Source organism: Rhagoletis zephyria, unplaced genomic scaffold (assembly GCF_001687245.7).
Source record: "Rhagoletis zephyria isolate East Lansing unplaced genomic scaffold, Rhagoletis_zephyria_1.1 Rzeph_scaffold_00093, whole genome shotgun sequence".
In the NCBI taxonomy this organism is placed as follows: Eukaryota; Metazoa; Arthropoda; class Insecta; order Diptera; family Tephritidae; genus Rhagoletis; species Rhagoletis zephyria.
This window is the reverse complement of record NW_016157177.1, coordinates 388786-404704: the sequence shown is the minus strand read 5'-3', so window position 1 is coordinate 404704 and position 15919 is coordinate 388786. Positions and strand designations below refer to the sequence as shown.

General features: G+C 34.7%; 4 protein-coding genes across 9 annotated transcripts in view; 2 read left to right on the top strand and 2 right to left on the bottom strand.

The window, feature by feature from the left end:
- Msr-110 (DUF3736 domain-containing protein Msr-110) overlaps nt 1-5166 on the top strand; it is a 52863-nt gene extending 47697 nt beyond the window's left edge. For both annotated transcript variants that reach the window (XM_017631650.1, XM_017631640.1), the window contains 3 exons: nt 2961-3247; nt 3320-4542; nt 4611-5166. In XM_017631650.1, the coding sequence (XP_017487139.1) occupies nt 2961-3247; nt 3320-4542; nt 4611-4633 (1533 nt within the window). In that variant the 3' untranslated portion in view covers nt 4634-5166. The remainder of the gene's footprint in view (nt 1-2960; nt 3248-3319; nt 4543-4610) is intronic.
- Nucleotides 5167-8883: 3717 nt separating this feature from the next.
- On the bottom strand, nt 8884-10629 carry LOC108375653 (peroxisomal membrane protein 2). 4 transcript variants are annotated; one of them, XM_017631805.1, is made up of 6 exons: nt 10531-10629; nt 10136-10227; nt 9913-10008; nt 9523-9685; nt 9316-9435; nt 8884-9251 (listed from the first exon to the last, which is right to left on the bottom strand). In XM_017631805.1, the coding sequence occupies exons 2-6, from the start codon at nt 10222-10224 to the stop codon at nt 9135-9137; spliced, it is 585 nt and encodes a 194-aa protein (XP_017487294.1). In that variant the 5' UTR covers nt 10225-10227; nt 10531-10629; the 3' UTR covers nt 8884-9134. The 4 variants fall into 4 exon arrangements, with proteins under 4 accessions (XP_017487294.1, XP_017487288.1, XP_017487304.1 ...); XM_017631799.1 differs by having other exon boundaries at nt 10448-10558; XM_017631815.1 differs by lacking the exon at nt 10531-10629 and adding an exon at nt 10343-10440.
- Nucleotides 10630-11631: 1002 nt separating this feature from the next.
- On the top strand, nt 11632-13389 carry bc10 (BLCAP apoptosis inducing factor bc10). 2 transcript variants are annotated; one of them, XR_001849167.1, is made up of 2 exons: nt 11632-12095; nt 12183-13389. XR_001849167.1 is itself a non-coding variant. In XM_017631627.1 (2 exons), the coding sequence occupies exon 2, from the start codon at nt 12224-12226 to the stop codon at nt 12461-12463; it is 240 nt and encodes a 79-aa protein (XP_017487116.1). In that variant the 5' UTR covers nt 11693-12086; nt 12183-12223; the 3' UTR covers nt 12464-13389. The 2 variants fall into 2 exon arrangements, 1 of the variants encoding a protein (XP_017487116.1); XM_017631627.1 differs by having other exon boundaries at nt 11693-12086.
- A 348-nt stretch (nt 13390-13737) lies between these two features.
- On the bottom strand, nt 13738-14615 carry pim (pimples). The gene has a single exon (XM_017631617.1). It carries the CDS (start codon nt 14490-14492, stop codon nt 13887-13889), a length of 606 nt encoding a protein of 201 aa, XP_017487106.1. The 5' UTR covers nt 14493-14615; the 3' UTR covers nt 13738-13886.
- Nucleotides 14616-15919: the final 1304 nt, after the last annotated feature.

Sequence of the window (15919 nt, the reverse complement as noted above, 5' to 3'; positions counted from 1 at the left end):
TAAATATCTATTGCAGCATCTTATTCATTACCTAAGAAAAACTAAAAATGCAGTTTTACTATTTTTGGCTCCTTGGTGACCCGCAAAACAATTTGCTTTAAAATTATTTACAACCTCTGGTAGTTACAGAGAGCGCTCGCCAAGTGAGGAAGTGTACCTTTGACATATTTGTGTATTGTCCCTTAGTTTTTGGTCATTAAGGCAATCGCATTTGTCATAGCAATAAGTATCCTAGGCTTCGTCATAAGAAATAAATGCGAAAGTTAAGAAAAACTTATAGAAATGCTTTCTGAATTTTGCTTATAATAACAAAAAACAATGAAGCATAAAAACGCTTAAGTCTTTTTACGAAATAGGAAATAGTTTCATATAAGAAAACTAAAAAAGCAAATAAAAATTTATGTACATATAAACCAACAACACAGCTACAAACGTTTTTATACTTAAATAACCCACAAAAAAAATCAACTGCATGCAATTGCATAATCTGCACTAAGCTACCAAAAAGAAAGAAACCACAAACAATTCAATACTTTAACTATGAAAAAAGAACAGAAAAACAAAACATAGAAATAATTAAAAAAATAAATAAAATAAAAATTGGTATGCAAGTACATACATACTAGTTAGTTATGTGCAGAAGTAAAAGCCTTTTTACAATACACAAAAATGGTAGCAACAAGCAAACCCGTCGTTAGCCCAAATGGCTTAACCAAAAATGGACAAATGGTTAGGTGAACGGTTAAAATAAGAAGTCAATAAACTTTAAGCTTTTCTTGTTGGGAATGCATAGCGGAAAATTGCACGCAAAAACAGAAAAGAAAACGAAATAAATAAACGTTGGAAATTATTGAAGCAGGCAAAAAAGGTTGGTAAATAAGTAATAGCAAGCAAGATTTGCGCAAGCGGCAACATGTTTCTTTATTGCTACAGTTGCGGCGGCTGCGTCAGTGGGCGGAAAATGAAATATGGTTGTGCTTACAAAACAAAAAAATTCCGACTTAGCGTAGAGAAAACCTTTTGCATACATAGTTACGTACAGTGGTACGTGCAGTTAAGTTTGTATGTTTCATGTGTTGCTATACTGCCAAAAGGGCAAATCATGCTGTTGAAGATGTAGCTTTGGCTTTGGTTATAATACATTCATAATATATGCTTTATGTAACATTTTTTTCGGCTGCTGGTAAAGTAACGGTAGCAAGAGATAAATATAAGCGAAAAAAAATACGAAAAAAAAACTACATATACAATATTTCATAAGGTAACTACATATATACGTAAAGTTTTCTTGCGTTTTTCCGCGCTCGGGGTTCAAATTAATGATTTGTTTTTAATTTTCTATAAAGTTTGAAACTTTGATTTTTTTTACAAATTTGAATGTTTTAAATCTGAATTTTTATAAGATTTATGGGTATGCAGCCTATGAGATTTTATTGCATTAAGAGTAAGTTTTGCTTTAAAAAATTTTTGTTTTGCCGCCATTAAATTTTGTTATCAAATGACTTTCCTATTTTATTTTATTTTTTTTTATTTTTTTTAACGTTTCAATTCAATTACAATTATTGGTAAAGCCCACAAGAATACTAGAAAGAAATATTGTTCACTGTTTCTGTTGCTTGATAAATAATACTTCTTTAGCGTCATTTTATGCGAGTTTTTTAGTTTTTTTTTAAGAGCTGTATTCTAATTTTAAAGCCGGGAGAACATTAGCAGAGAATTAAAAAATAAAATTACAATTTCAATTTAAAATTTCGTTCAACCAGCAGGAATTACTTATTTTATTTTACTTTATTTGATTCGATTTACTTTATTTAAAATTTCTTTCTTAATAAAATATTTTTAATTAAGAAATAAACGGGACTCATAAATTTTTATATGGCAATCGAAGTTGGTTGTGTTTTTTATTAGTCAAACAAAATTGAATATTAAATCACTAAAATAGGGAAGAATCATTAACAAAAATCATCGAAAAATTATCAAAATTTATCAAATCAATTGATAAGTTATCAAAAATTGTTTAATATATTTTTGGAGTTATCGAAAAATTATCGAAACTCAACAATATATTGCCAAACATATCGATATGTTATGAAAGTCATCGAAATGTTATCAAAGTTATGCATATTTTATCAAATTTATAGCCAAGTTTAATTTATCGAAAATTTACAAAATTATCGATATGTTATCAATATTATTGATATATTATAAATATTATTGAAAAATTTTCCAAAACTTTTGAGAATTTTCAATATTTATCAAATTTATCGATAAGTTTTCAGCGCAATTAAATTTATCGTAAAGGTTTCCAAATTATCGATATATCACCAAAAATAATAAAAAAAATTATATAAAATTTATCTGAAAACTTATCAAAATGATCGAAAAATTAACAAAATTATCGATATTTTATCAAAATTAGCGAAAAATCTTCAATATTTTATCAAATTTATGGAAAATTTATCAACAATATCAGAACATTATCGAAATTGTATCGAAGTTGTCCTACCGAATTACAACTAAGCCCATTCCAGGCGGCAATTTAAAAGTTGTCGCCGCATAAAGATCGTGTGGAAGTTATTTTTGCCACATGGAGATCTTAAAACTAAACAAACCGCGGCTCTAGGTACTGGTTAGAGTCTAAACTGGTCGTTGTTTAATTGGTATCCATGTTCTTTTTCAAAATCACCTTGCTGTACCTGCTATTGTAAGATGACCAGCAGGAATCATCTCAACAGGTGCCCAGCTGGCATACCCGACCTTAAATTTTAAACATCTTTGGGCTAACTTATTTCTAGTGAGGGCAGAGTCTATGCTTTTCAACGCAATTTCATTCAATTCTACGCAATTTAAGTCTCTTTAATGTTCAGTTTTACTTCCACATATTTATGTTAGTTATATATATTTTTTTTTGCGGCAGTTAAACACTTACTAAAAATACATTTTTCTTGGTTTTTTTTCAGGAACTTCCACGCGCCGAGGCACTTTTGGGCAGAGAGAACAGCGACGAAGCTGATCTTCAAAATCTGGACAAAGATGTCACCGTAAAGAAGGTCGAAATTAAGAAGCAGCAGGCTGCACCCAGCCAATCCGCAGCCGCAGCAACAGCCACAGATGATGGCGACTCCAGTGACAGCGACAATTCCTACTCGGATGTTGATGATGCCGAGGAAATAAAATACCCCGGTAAAGTGCCACTTGAATTGGACCTGAGCGACTTGGCTGCTGCTTTGTTGCAAAACAACAAAAAGTAAGTACGCAATATTTTTATACTCGCAACAATTGTTTTCCAACTCCATACATTTTCTTTTGTGCACCCTAGATCCCGCATGAACTGCGTTGTTGAGCGCAAACATGCCGAGGAAATCGTAGACTCACCTTCAAAGACTGTGGCCTTACCTTTCGGTGTCAACCTCACCACCGACCCTAAGAAGGCGCGCATAACCGGCGAACGTATCTCCATCTACTGCGAGGGTGGCAATGAAAATAAGGACCAAGAATCGCGCAACAACAACCGCGAAGAGGATGATGACAATGATGATGAGATCGAATCGAATCGTCCCATGTTCATTCCATACCAACGCATACCCATACCATTCGGTCAAATTCCACAACGTTTCCCATTGACGCACATGCCACAACGCATGATGCCACCTATGCCACCCATGTCGGTCATGTCGGCCATGTCACAGGAATCGCAACAATCCCAACCGCAGCAACCCTTCATTCGTCAAATGCCACCACCATTCCAGCATCTGCCCATGCGTCCACCGATGCCACCACAAGTGATGCAGGCACCACATCCCGATGCTCAACAAACGCAACAGCATATGTACGTGCCACAGACGGTGCGCATTCATGTCCAACAGATACCGATTCGCGAAATTCACATGGCCGATGATGTGCCCGTGCAAATACCATCCCAACAACAGGAATTGCCACATTTCCAAATTCAGCGTCTGCCTTTGGGTGTTGCCCTGCAACGTGCTGGCATAACCGCCGATGATTTGCGCAACATTCAACGCATGGCTGAGGATCGTATCACCGATGAGTTGCGTCGTCTGGCGGCCGAAGAGGCATCTGAGTCATCTGAGAGCAGCAACAACAACAATAACAACAACAGTAACAACAATGGCCGTGACAGCGATGAATCTGACGACTCATCGGCTGATGTACAAATGTCCAACGAGCAGGAGCATGCCGTTCGCCAGCAGCAACAGCAACAGCAACAACAACAGCAACAGCAAATGCAGCTGCAGCAGCAACAACTTCCACACTTGGCGCAACCACAACAACCCGCCATAGCGCCGGAAGAGTCGATGCGCATGGAACAAGCGCCACCACAGCGTTTGATTCTGCAACCGCTGCCAGAGCAGCCACGCGACACCATGACACCACCCATGCCCGATCAGCCACAAATGATGCAGTATGGACGCGCCAACTTCGGACGCAGTCTGGCACAGCCGGTGCGCATTCCAGTACCCATCCTACAGTCGCATAACGAGGGCGAAATTGGCGCTTCCGTTGAGTCGGAGCGGCCACATTGTAAGTTTTGCGCTTTTTTTTTTTTAAATTTACATTTTACATTCTAACAACAACTACTTCTTCCGCAGTTGTTCAGCCACGATCGGTTTAAGCATTGAGCCTGTGATTGCTGCTGCTTTCGGTCGAAGTTATTAAAGTTTGCAGTGCCAATTCAACATTTCTCTTCAGCTCTGTAAGGCCGCTGCCCCCATTTCGTCTGTGCATCCGAAAGCAGCTAAACGCCAAAAATGTTATACCATAAACACATTCTCGTTTCTTTTCTGCCCAAAATTCGTACCGCAAATAAAACAGCCGCCCAGCCAACAATGAAAGAATACCAACAAATATGATTAACTAACTGTTGAATTGGGATAACTGCACAGACTCTTACGGAAAGAAATAAATTTGTTTAACATCTTTGGCCCTGTATTTTATATTTTCTGTTTCTATATTATCTATGTTTGTAAATTGGTGTGTACTACTTGTATGTATGTATTCCAGCAGCTGCATGTATGTACTATACAAATATACTACATATTCAGATGTACATATGTATGTATTTAAATATTGTATTTTTTATTATTATTTTTTTTTTAATATAAAAGTAGCCACATTGGTATTTCTTCCAATCTGTAAAAATACATATGTCAGCAGCCTTTTATTATTTTATTGTTTTAATTATTTTAAAATTAGACATTTGATAAACATTTTAAGAAATGAAATCGAAAAATTTGTAAATAAATTAACTATTTTTAATACAAATTTTGCGTATATGTGGAAATCTTTTGAGATGGGGACATTTGGCGTACTGGCATATTGTTGCCGTCGTTAATACTACTTATACCCATTTAGGTGTAAATATCAGTAAATAGTTATTTATAACAAAACTAACGGTTTAAATGACTAATTTACTTGCTAAAATCGAGAAAATCAGGAAACTTTTAGTGCCACTCACACAAAATCTACTTTTATATTAAGGTGTAACTTCTTGAGCAGTCCGATCTAAATTACGGGATTTTCAGACGTTTATTTTTAGGTTCTGGTTCCTCAGAGAGACAAGTATTAAACAAATGTGCCAAATGCGAGAAAAGGCTGCTCACAACTGTAACTGAATTTCGGGTATTTTATGAAAAGCGTGAAATTTTCTTGTCATAGTCATTGAGCGGTACTTATTTAACATTTATGGGTATAAAATATACTTCTATATTTCTTCCGAAGAAGAATCCTAGGTTAAAGGACAACGTGCTACCTATGATTTCTGAAAAATCGTATTGAGAAAACGCGTAACCAGTACGTAACTTTTAACTTAATAATAGTGGTATTCGCGCTTCTGTGTATACGCTGTATCCTGCGTAAGTGTAACTGGACGAGCGTGTGGTTGTTGTTGCATGCGTATTTGATGTACCGCTAGCAACAACAAATCACACGCTCATGCATTTACGATTACACAACATACAACGAATACACATAAGAGCGAATTCCCCTAATGGTTTTTTCGTTGAGCACAAGCAATCAAAGGCAAAAAAATTCATAAGCCTTGGTGTAATACATATTTTGTGTTTGCGTATTTGGGTCTGTGTAACAAATGCTCACCTCAAACCAACACAAATGGAATTTTTCAGAAGAGTCAATACCTCTGGACGTATTTGTGGTAGAGTATTGGAACTTGGTGTGGAGATAGATAAAATCAATACTATACTCATGAAAGAAAGTTGGTTTATTGAAAAAGTGCTCGTGGAACCTCCTATACAGACTGAATTGAGGACCTTGGTTAGATAATCCACTCCCGCAGAACCCAAATTTTTCAGCATCAACATGCAAATATCCAAGGACTTTGGAGGCTTTCGCCTTCCCGAAGGCTACCCTTACCTCATCGCTGGTGAAAACAACAGGCGCACTAGGTGTTGGCAGTTTGTTCAGCCTTCTGGTCACTCGACGTTTGCCTTTGTCTACCGGAGAATGCACATCGCGCATAGCTCCGGGTCCGACGAAGCGTGGTCGCCAAAATTTATTGCAACTCTGTCACCACGCTTCGTCGGGTTGGACAATGACCTCACGGTTGACCAAATCTTACTCACACCAGAAGCGAAGTTACAAGTCTTCAGATGCTCTTCCCACTTTTTCCGCTTACGTTCGTTCACAAGCTGTCGAATCTCCACGTTGAGATCCCTGATACGGGGATTTCCGGGATCGGCTTGACGAAGGTTGTCACGCTCATAGGCTAGAACAGCCGCTTCTGCAGGAAAGATTGGACGGGGGTCCGTAATGCATCCTGCCGGTACGAAGCTAGCTGCACCAGCAGTGACAACCCTGCGGAATTTACGCAGCTATTAATATTCCGTGCCGAGCCATGAAGACTGTTATCTCCTCGATCTTGCTCTGAAGCAGGTATAGGTTTCTGATCCAGGGTTTGACTCAATGCCAGCCCTGAGCAGAGGTATGCGAAGAAGATGTAGCCCTATGGACGTACAACTTTTGAGGGATTTCGCCGATTTAAACGGGGTTAGATCGCCGAAACAACAGCCCTTGGTCGAGTAAAACCCGAGTCATTCCGGTACGTGGAACCGGCTGTCGTAGGAATGTTTCGTTATCGCTCTCTTATTTGGATGCATACTTGTATTCGTTTAAGATTTCGTTTTTCGTATGCAATAAAGTTCGTAAAAAGGAAATGTACAGGTAAATAAAAGCTCTGTGTATGTACATTTTAAGTGCATTATTTCAAAAATGCCAAATTTTGAGTTGTGTAACTTTTGAAGATCGTTTGCGATATGTATGAACTTAATACATACTTTATTCTACTGTTAAGTTGGAAACATAATTAAATGCTTCCAAGCCCAAATTGCTTTCCTAAAACTACATCCACAAATACATACATATCGTCGCCCTCAAGCCAGAAGCATGAATGTGTAAATTTATCAGTTTTGAGTTATTGGGTAGACTTGATTAACCTTTGGATGTTCTATGTTATACCAAAACCCAGAATACCATGCGTACGCGGAAACATCATATTTTATCATTTTAATTGCATAAATGTACAGTTAAGTCTCGTAAAAAACACATTCATGTTTCGGGCATACGAGCGACGATATATAGGTAGGTAGGTACATATGTATGTACATGTTTTCATTGTTAGGTGCAATCCCGTATTCCTCGGGCTCGGACTAGTAAAGCTGTCAAAAAATAAAAATCCCGTATTCCTCGGGCTCGGACTAGTAAAACTGTCAAAAAATAAAAATTCGCTCAGAGCGAGAGAGTAACATTGAAAAGTACGGGATCGCTTTCTAGTAAAAAATGGTAACTTCTGTCAACTTCAACATAACCTCCAAATTTTGGTTGTAAATTTTTGCTTATTTTGTATGTAAACACACTCAGCTCACACATGTAAATAACCAAAAATACTTTCAAATTCATTAGTAATTAAATACTTTTCAACATGAATTAGCAGAATGTTGCACTTTTCTTTTGTTTACAATTTGGTTGCCAACACACACTACAGCTGATCGTTTGATACATTTACCAGAATTTACCAGCAAAAAATTCTCGGACTAAAACTGGTAACTTCTGACAGAGAGAGAACCGTATTTTCTCTCTTTTTTGTCCTCTCAATAGTCAGAGAACCGAGTACGGGATCGATTTCCAGTAAAATCTGACTATTTCTGACTAGTCCGGACTCGTACGGGATCGCAACTATTAATTTTTTCTTATTTACAGCCAATTTCACGAATGATTTTAATTTTTTGAATTTTATATGGAAATTTACAGATAATAAAATATCGTTCTTCCATTTAAATTGCTGGTGAAATCGGCTATTAAATATTATTTTTTTTATAAATATACAGTTCCGTGTATATCCCAGTTTCAAACTTTGCACAATACTTAAAATAAAATCCAAAAAACTTTTATAAAAGTTTCGAGCTTATTAATTTTATTTCATATAAAGATTTTTAATATGCAGTTTTTTAGCTCATTCAAATCCAGTTCAAATGGCTAGAAATTACCGTTTATCGAAAATGTTACGGTTTTCTTCCTTATAAAAATAAATATGGAATGCAACGTTAATATTTAGCTATTTAAATTTGGCACTAACAACGAATGGGCTACAAAACTTCATACTCAAGATCTTTAAAAAAAATCGTATCAAAAATTTTGAAATTTTTACGAGTTTTTTATATATTGCACAAAGTTTGAAACTTGTATTTACATAGTTTTTGTTAAAGAATGACCTATATTTTTATAAAAAGTAACTAAAATTAAATTTAAAAAATATAAGTTTCGAAAACATGTCAATATATGCTGCGGCAATATTTTTTCGAACACTGTACATATGCACTAATAAATATGTATAATAAGTTCATATAAGTATTCTTTATTTACATTCTATAAATGCGCAATCATTAGATTAATTTATTGTCTCGCAACTTACGAATTTTTTTTTACACCATTTCATAAATATTTATACAATTTTAAAAATCCTATATTTAAAGCACCATTTTACCCTCTATACATACACACGAATTACAAACGGCTTTGGGAATGATTTGTAAAACCTTAATTGATTCATGGTACACTTTTGTATACAAGTGTATGTATGTACATACATACTACATATATAATTACTTAGTGTTTTTACCATCCGCACCGCCAGCTTGTTTGTCTTGGAGACGACGACGCCACTGCGCAATGTATACGACCCAAATGAAGGATACAATGCTCATTGTTACCGTACGCAACTGCAATAAAAATTTCATAATTTAACATTTAACTTTAAATACAAAAATTTATGAGCGCTTATACCATAGGAGGAACGTATGTCATATTAATTATAACTGGAATGGATAAGTACTGCCAATTGGTACGGAGTAAAGGCCAATAAAGTTTCTTTAAATTGGCAACAGCTACTTCATGCGAATTCATCTGTTAAAGAGAAGTTTGGATATTATTTTTTTTTAAGTTGGGAATTTCATTAATGCACAACTGTTTTGGCGATGCGTTTAAATTTACCTCAAATATAGAGAGGAAATAAAGTGAAAGTAGTTGATAAAATGGAGCGAAAACTAAGCGCTCGGACAGGAACTGGAAGAGCCGACGGAATTTCAAGTCATGTCTGAAGAGGCGTTCGACTGTTTGGTAAAAATAATGTGGCACGCTGCCGCCAAAAATTAGGCTACAAAAAACAAATGAAAATTCAGTATGCAAATGTTATGTAATGGATATGGGTTGAAATTTATTAAAAATAACTACACACCAACTTTCGTGATAAGAGGTTAACAAGATTAGTCCTAGCGATAATATTTAACACGCTGCTTGCAAAGATAACAATTTATTTGAAAGCACTATTACTACATTCGTAGGTATGTCTATATAAAAGTTGCCTTTATGAGGAAGACTTACCCAAAAAGTCCGTATGCGATGACACTTTCCTGGTTGATCTTTTTATGGCCAGCAATGCGCTGCGCTGTGTAATTTGCCGATGCTGCTAGTACAGAACTAAATATGCAAAAATAAATATATGCATGAAATTTTCCATATAAACAATTCACATACGTATGTACATATCCAAATATCTATACATATGTACATATACATATAGATAACTTGCTGCTCAAGCGCTCACCTAGTTATGGATTTGGTGCGCACCGGATGATTAAAAAGCTGCTCCAAGTAAACTCCGAGAAGCGAATAAACAGGCTTTGAGAGTGACATTTTCTATTAAAAAAAGAAAGTAAATTAAAAAAATTAATTTATTAAAAATTAATAGGAGCATTAGTTTTATAACTTTTTGGAGAAAAAATTAACTTAATACAATAGCTGAGTAGAAAACTTCATTTGTTCAAAGATCAAAGGCCGATTTTAGTTTAATTCTTTTTCTTTTCAATTTCTGGATGCTTTCAATGTGGCCTACATCCACTTTCTATTCGTTACCTACGAAACTTTTTTATTTCTAAAAATAGTAATGCATTTGATTGCACGTTCAAGTAAAATTATAATAATGATGTGAAAGAAACTAACTGGTTTGTGAATTTGGCTGGTCTTCTTGTTCTTATCGGATTGTAGTCTGTTGAGTCAAACTGGTGTTGAGTGAATCCAATAAGATTCTTACAGAGTTGTATTGGGAACAATAGGGGTATAAATATGTTTTTTTATTACCTAATTTAAACGGTATATCATTTGCTAGGATTCAAGAATTAAGTTATATTATTTGGATAAATTTAAGAGAAACAACCTATGTATGTAGGTACATAAGAAAAAAACTATTTTTTCATCAAGATAATAATTATTATGGCAATGGTTATCAAATTTTTCCAACCAGATTTCAAAGCAAAAACATTTAACAACGCTATTTAATATGGCTTAGCTAAATTAGTCCATTCCTTGAATATATATTATTAAATTCTTGTTCGCATCCTTACTTTTTATACATTCCAAATACAACACTGCGTCATAACCCCTTTTCAATGGCGAAGTAGGAAAATTGAGTGGAAAATTGACACTGACACAAGAGATGCCATAGCGCTTCAAAACTATCGATAGTTTAAGTTGATTCCAAAACCGACTGTCGATAATTGAATAGAAAATCACAGGTAATATTTCGCACGCAATAACTCTTAAATGACAAAATAGGTTTAAAAATTGTGACATTATACTAGGTTTACATATAAGTAGATTATCCTAATTTTCGAGCTGAACACCCTGATTTCTAATTAGAAAAAGAGATTACCCACACAACATTTGTCCCTCATTAATCTGTAATCATAAAATAATCTCAGATTAAATCAATAACTTTTTGGTGTACAACCTAGTTCGATCGATTATTTTTGCGAAGAAGAGGAGAAAAGTCAAATGTAACTGTAAGCCAAAACGAAAGCTATCAACTAAAAGAGGTTTGTAAAAGTATTTTTAATAAAATATTAAGTAAAAATATATATAAATTGCTTAATATAGCAGAAAAAATTTATCACAGTGGCACAGAGAAGAAACTTAACTTTTCGTTGCGATTTGAGAATAACAAGCACAACAAATTTGACAGCTAATAATTTTGAGATTTGCCTGTGTAAACGGGGTTGTTCAAAGCGAACTTTGATTGGGATTGTATTAATTTGTAAACATACTTTTAGAGTAAAATCAAAGGACGTAAATCTTGCTGAAAAAAAAAAACGAAAATAGTCGATAGTGCTAAAAATGAGATCGATAGTGAGTGACAAAATTCACTATCGATAGTGCAATCGATGTTATTGCAGTACTAGTTTGCCGTTTTTGTTTTTCTCAACAGAATTCACTGAGGAATTATTGTTCTATTCATAGCGCAAAATATAGACGATAAATAAGAGTATTAAATGCGTATACAGCTTGAATAAATTAAGTGTAAAGGTGCTCAAATAAGCGCAGCGCAAATTAGCAAAAAAGTATGCTGAATTTAAGAGGCGATACGTAGACCAGCCAACCAAATTATCTGCAGCACAGATTAAGTAGACGAGGGAAAGTGAGGCATTACCACTATTGTTGGTGTCTTGTCGGTCATCTTAAGCATTATTTGCAAGCCGATTTCTAAAGGTATTTGATTACCGGTGAGTAACGTTACTGAAAAGTAAATTTTCGTTCGATATGATATTCCACATCTGCTCTAAATATTCCTTTACCAACAATTTTTATTAATATTTCAGATACATATAAGAAAGAACGTGCAGCTCTCTCCGCCACAACAATGTACTGTCTACAATGTCTGCTGCCAGTTTTGCTTATACCGAAGCCAACAAATCCGGCACTCATGGAGACGCATGTTATGTTCATTGTTCTCTACCTAATTGGCTTCTTTCTAGAGCGAAAGCCATGCACCATCTGCAGCTTAATATTTTTAACAGCAGTATTTCTAATTTGTTATAGCGGAGTAGGAAATTGTATTTTTTGGGGCAACTGTGAAGGACATCAATGTGAAAATGGGTAAATAAGTGTACCGTGGCCGTGTTCGGAGGTAAATGGATACGGTGCGAGTGGTGGACTTAGCATTTCACTTGCTATCGAGTTTACTCCATATTTATGTATCCTACAGATTAACAAAAGTTATTAAATTATGTCAGTTTCTTACTTTCTATAGTTCGTTTTTTTTTAATGTTGTGTTGCGGTCGTGTTTTTTGTATTATAATTTATGAAAAATGTTTTAACAAAATATTATGTGTAACACTTTTAAGTCATTATTTTCCTTTTCAGTCACATATGTATAAAGGGTAAATGAATATTCTTTTGCTTTTTTCCACAATAATTATTTTTACCCTTAAATGTTAAGCCGTAATACGCCACTGTTCTTCAAACTGGCCTCTAATTTATTATTCAGATAGCTTTAATATTAAGCCTTTAGATGCAGATTGTATTCTAATCGAAAGCTTCATCAATATGCTTTTGTCTGATAAGCCATAAACTTATCACATTCGGTTCAGTAAGGGAGTATAAAAGACGGCTCGGAAATAGTTTATGATTGAGAATCAATAAAATAAACCACCCACAATACACATAATCGTACACACAAATGTATGTACTTATTTAAATTACATTTAAAATAAACTCAAATATATAGCAAAGAAAAAGTTATTAAACTGCATATGTAGCTAGATATTAAAAGTTCTTAGATTTATCAAAAGACGAACTCTGAACAACTTGTGCTAGCAATTGTCTGTGTGAATCTTATTTGAAAAATACGGGCATGCTGTTGTATAAACTAAATAATAATTTAACAAATACCTAGTTCTCAAAAATATATATTTCTAATCGTCAACGTTACTATTTTTATTATAAACATGGAACGAAAGTGCATAAATTTGGTTGTTATTCCCTTTTTATAATATGTACAGTAAAATAAACATGATAAATAATTAATTTTCAAATGTGTTGATGTAGTTTTAACCAAATGTTTTACATTTTAACTCGGTAATGAAAGTGAAACAAATTGATTTTTAACTGTTCACTATCGAAAGAAAATGGTAATCTCAATAAATAAGTCTGAATTATCAGTACTAGGGGGTCAAATAGATAACCAGCTATCTAAAAAAACATATACAGACGGATCGGCGGGATAGTTGACTAATCAATGTCTGGTTCTGAAAACGATGGAATATTAGAAATATCAGAGGTAGGTCTGGATATGATTAGCATTAATTTAGAATGTCCAATACTTCACCCCTTCTATCTTATTATATTAAATCAGAAAATTAATAAAGCTCAAAATTAAATCAAATCAAATGTTTATTTATATACAGAATTCAAAGAGAAAAAAAATTAACATATATTATACATGCATAGATGGAATAAGTGATACTACAAATATACTCAACGCTATGGAATCTCATCTTCATACATAAGAGTATACATTCAAATTAGCAACTTAAAAGTATATCATTGCCAAAATCAAACTTGGGCAATTCAGCAGAGCACGAGGAAAAATCTCCATTGTCGTAATCCTCTAAATACAAATAAGGATTTACAGATTTGGTAAGCAAGACGTTCAAATCGTCCTCGGGTTCTTCGAATTTTTCTACATAACCATCCTGATTTTCATCATAATCTAATATGGGCCCGCCATTCCGGATTTTTTCCATTGCTTTTAACAAAGCAGCTTCATCTAGTCCATCATTTTCCGCCCAAATTTCCTCAACGCTTTTAGTGCAACTATTTGTACAGCACGATTTCGGGAAATCAAACAAATCGAATAGTTCCGATGGATCTAAAGCGTGTTTGGTTTTCTGCGCCTCATATTGGATGCACGATTTTTTATTTGCGGTACCACCTGCCAAAGGATTTATTTCTTTGAAGACACCTTTCAATGGAGTAGCGCCAATTTGATTATGCATAACATTTTTTAGTTCGCCAAAAGCTTGCTTCTTTTTTACAGAGTGAACTCTTGGATGCCCTTGATGCACCTTCGCCGATACAAATTTATTTTCATCTGCAAAAGTTCGCTTATCTTGCCAAATATTTGCCATTGTTGAAAAATATAAAATTTATCGCTTTTCTTTTTAAAACCTTCGCCTTCCAAATCCCTTCAAAAAAATCAACCCAAAACAGGCGCGAAATTTTTTTTCAGGTTTTTGAGCACAGTTACTTTTTTGGCATGATTCAATAATTGAATCATGCTTTTTTGGCAATTGTTTTTGTTTTGTTGGTTGTCAACAACAGAGTTGCATTTCAGACAGACATTTGATTGACGTGGTTGCCATGTATTACTTTTAAAAGTATACAGCAACAACCCAATGGACCTCGACACACAAATCTTTTCAAAAGGTCAGAAACCGGTTTTTCTTGGCGAGAGGGGAGGAGAGCCAGGTAAACTACTACTCTCTTCCCCTCTCGTAAGGCTTCAGATGGTCTGGAAAGCCCTACTCGCCTACATTCCATGAAAACTATCCAAACACAGTCCGTCTGTATATCGGCGATCAAAATCACAATTATTTGAGATTTTAAACCAACGTACTTGAGACAGCGACGGATCGCGGCGAAAGCTCCCGTGATGCGCAGACTTACTGCGTGGTGTATAAAACCGGTAACCGGCCGTCTTCACACACTTGAAAAACTCGCTTGCGTTCTCCTTTTTTCTATCGCAAGCTGGCATTTGACTGGGCATTTGACAGCATACTTTTTAATTTGTAAAATGTCGCTAAAAAAGAGGGTTCGACCAAAACACAACATTTTTCTACTCTGAAGAATTCAGTGAAATGAGAAAATACCTGTCAAAGAATAAAAATGATAGTTGAAAGCATGATAAAAATATAGTAAGGTAGAACCGCTGAGAGTTACTTTTAAAATTATTGACGTTTCCAAACATTTTAATTTTTAAATTTACTCACAAACTCACACACACATTTTCATTTTCAATCTCAAGCAACAACAATTTCGAACAATTTCAATTTTTTGTTTTCAATTTTTTTGGGGTGATTCGTGGCCGGAGACCAAAATAAAAACATCCACAATCCTCGTTGGCATTTATACTATGTGGAATGTTTTATTTCCTTTAGAAAATATTAAATTAGGTAACATTAATTTAATTAACAAATTCTACTTACACTTTTGTGTGATTCCTCCGATATGCCAGCCACGAATGCCGCTATTTTTCTTCGCACATAATGGCTGTCATATCGTTTACACAATTTGGCATGGCGTTGCCACTAACACAAAATTTTACAATTAATTTTCGATACAATTAGGATTGCCATATAACAAAAAATACAATTGTTTTATTAACTCCTAAGCCGCGCCAACACAATTTTATATGATTTTAAAATGCTGGCAAACTTCAAAAAAAAAATCATGGCCGACAAAATGAGAGAACGGTTCTACCTTGCTATGTTTTTATCATGGTTGAAAGCATGCGAGAGCTCGCAAATAGCTCGGTATGCGAGAAAAAGTATGCTTC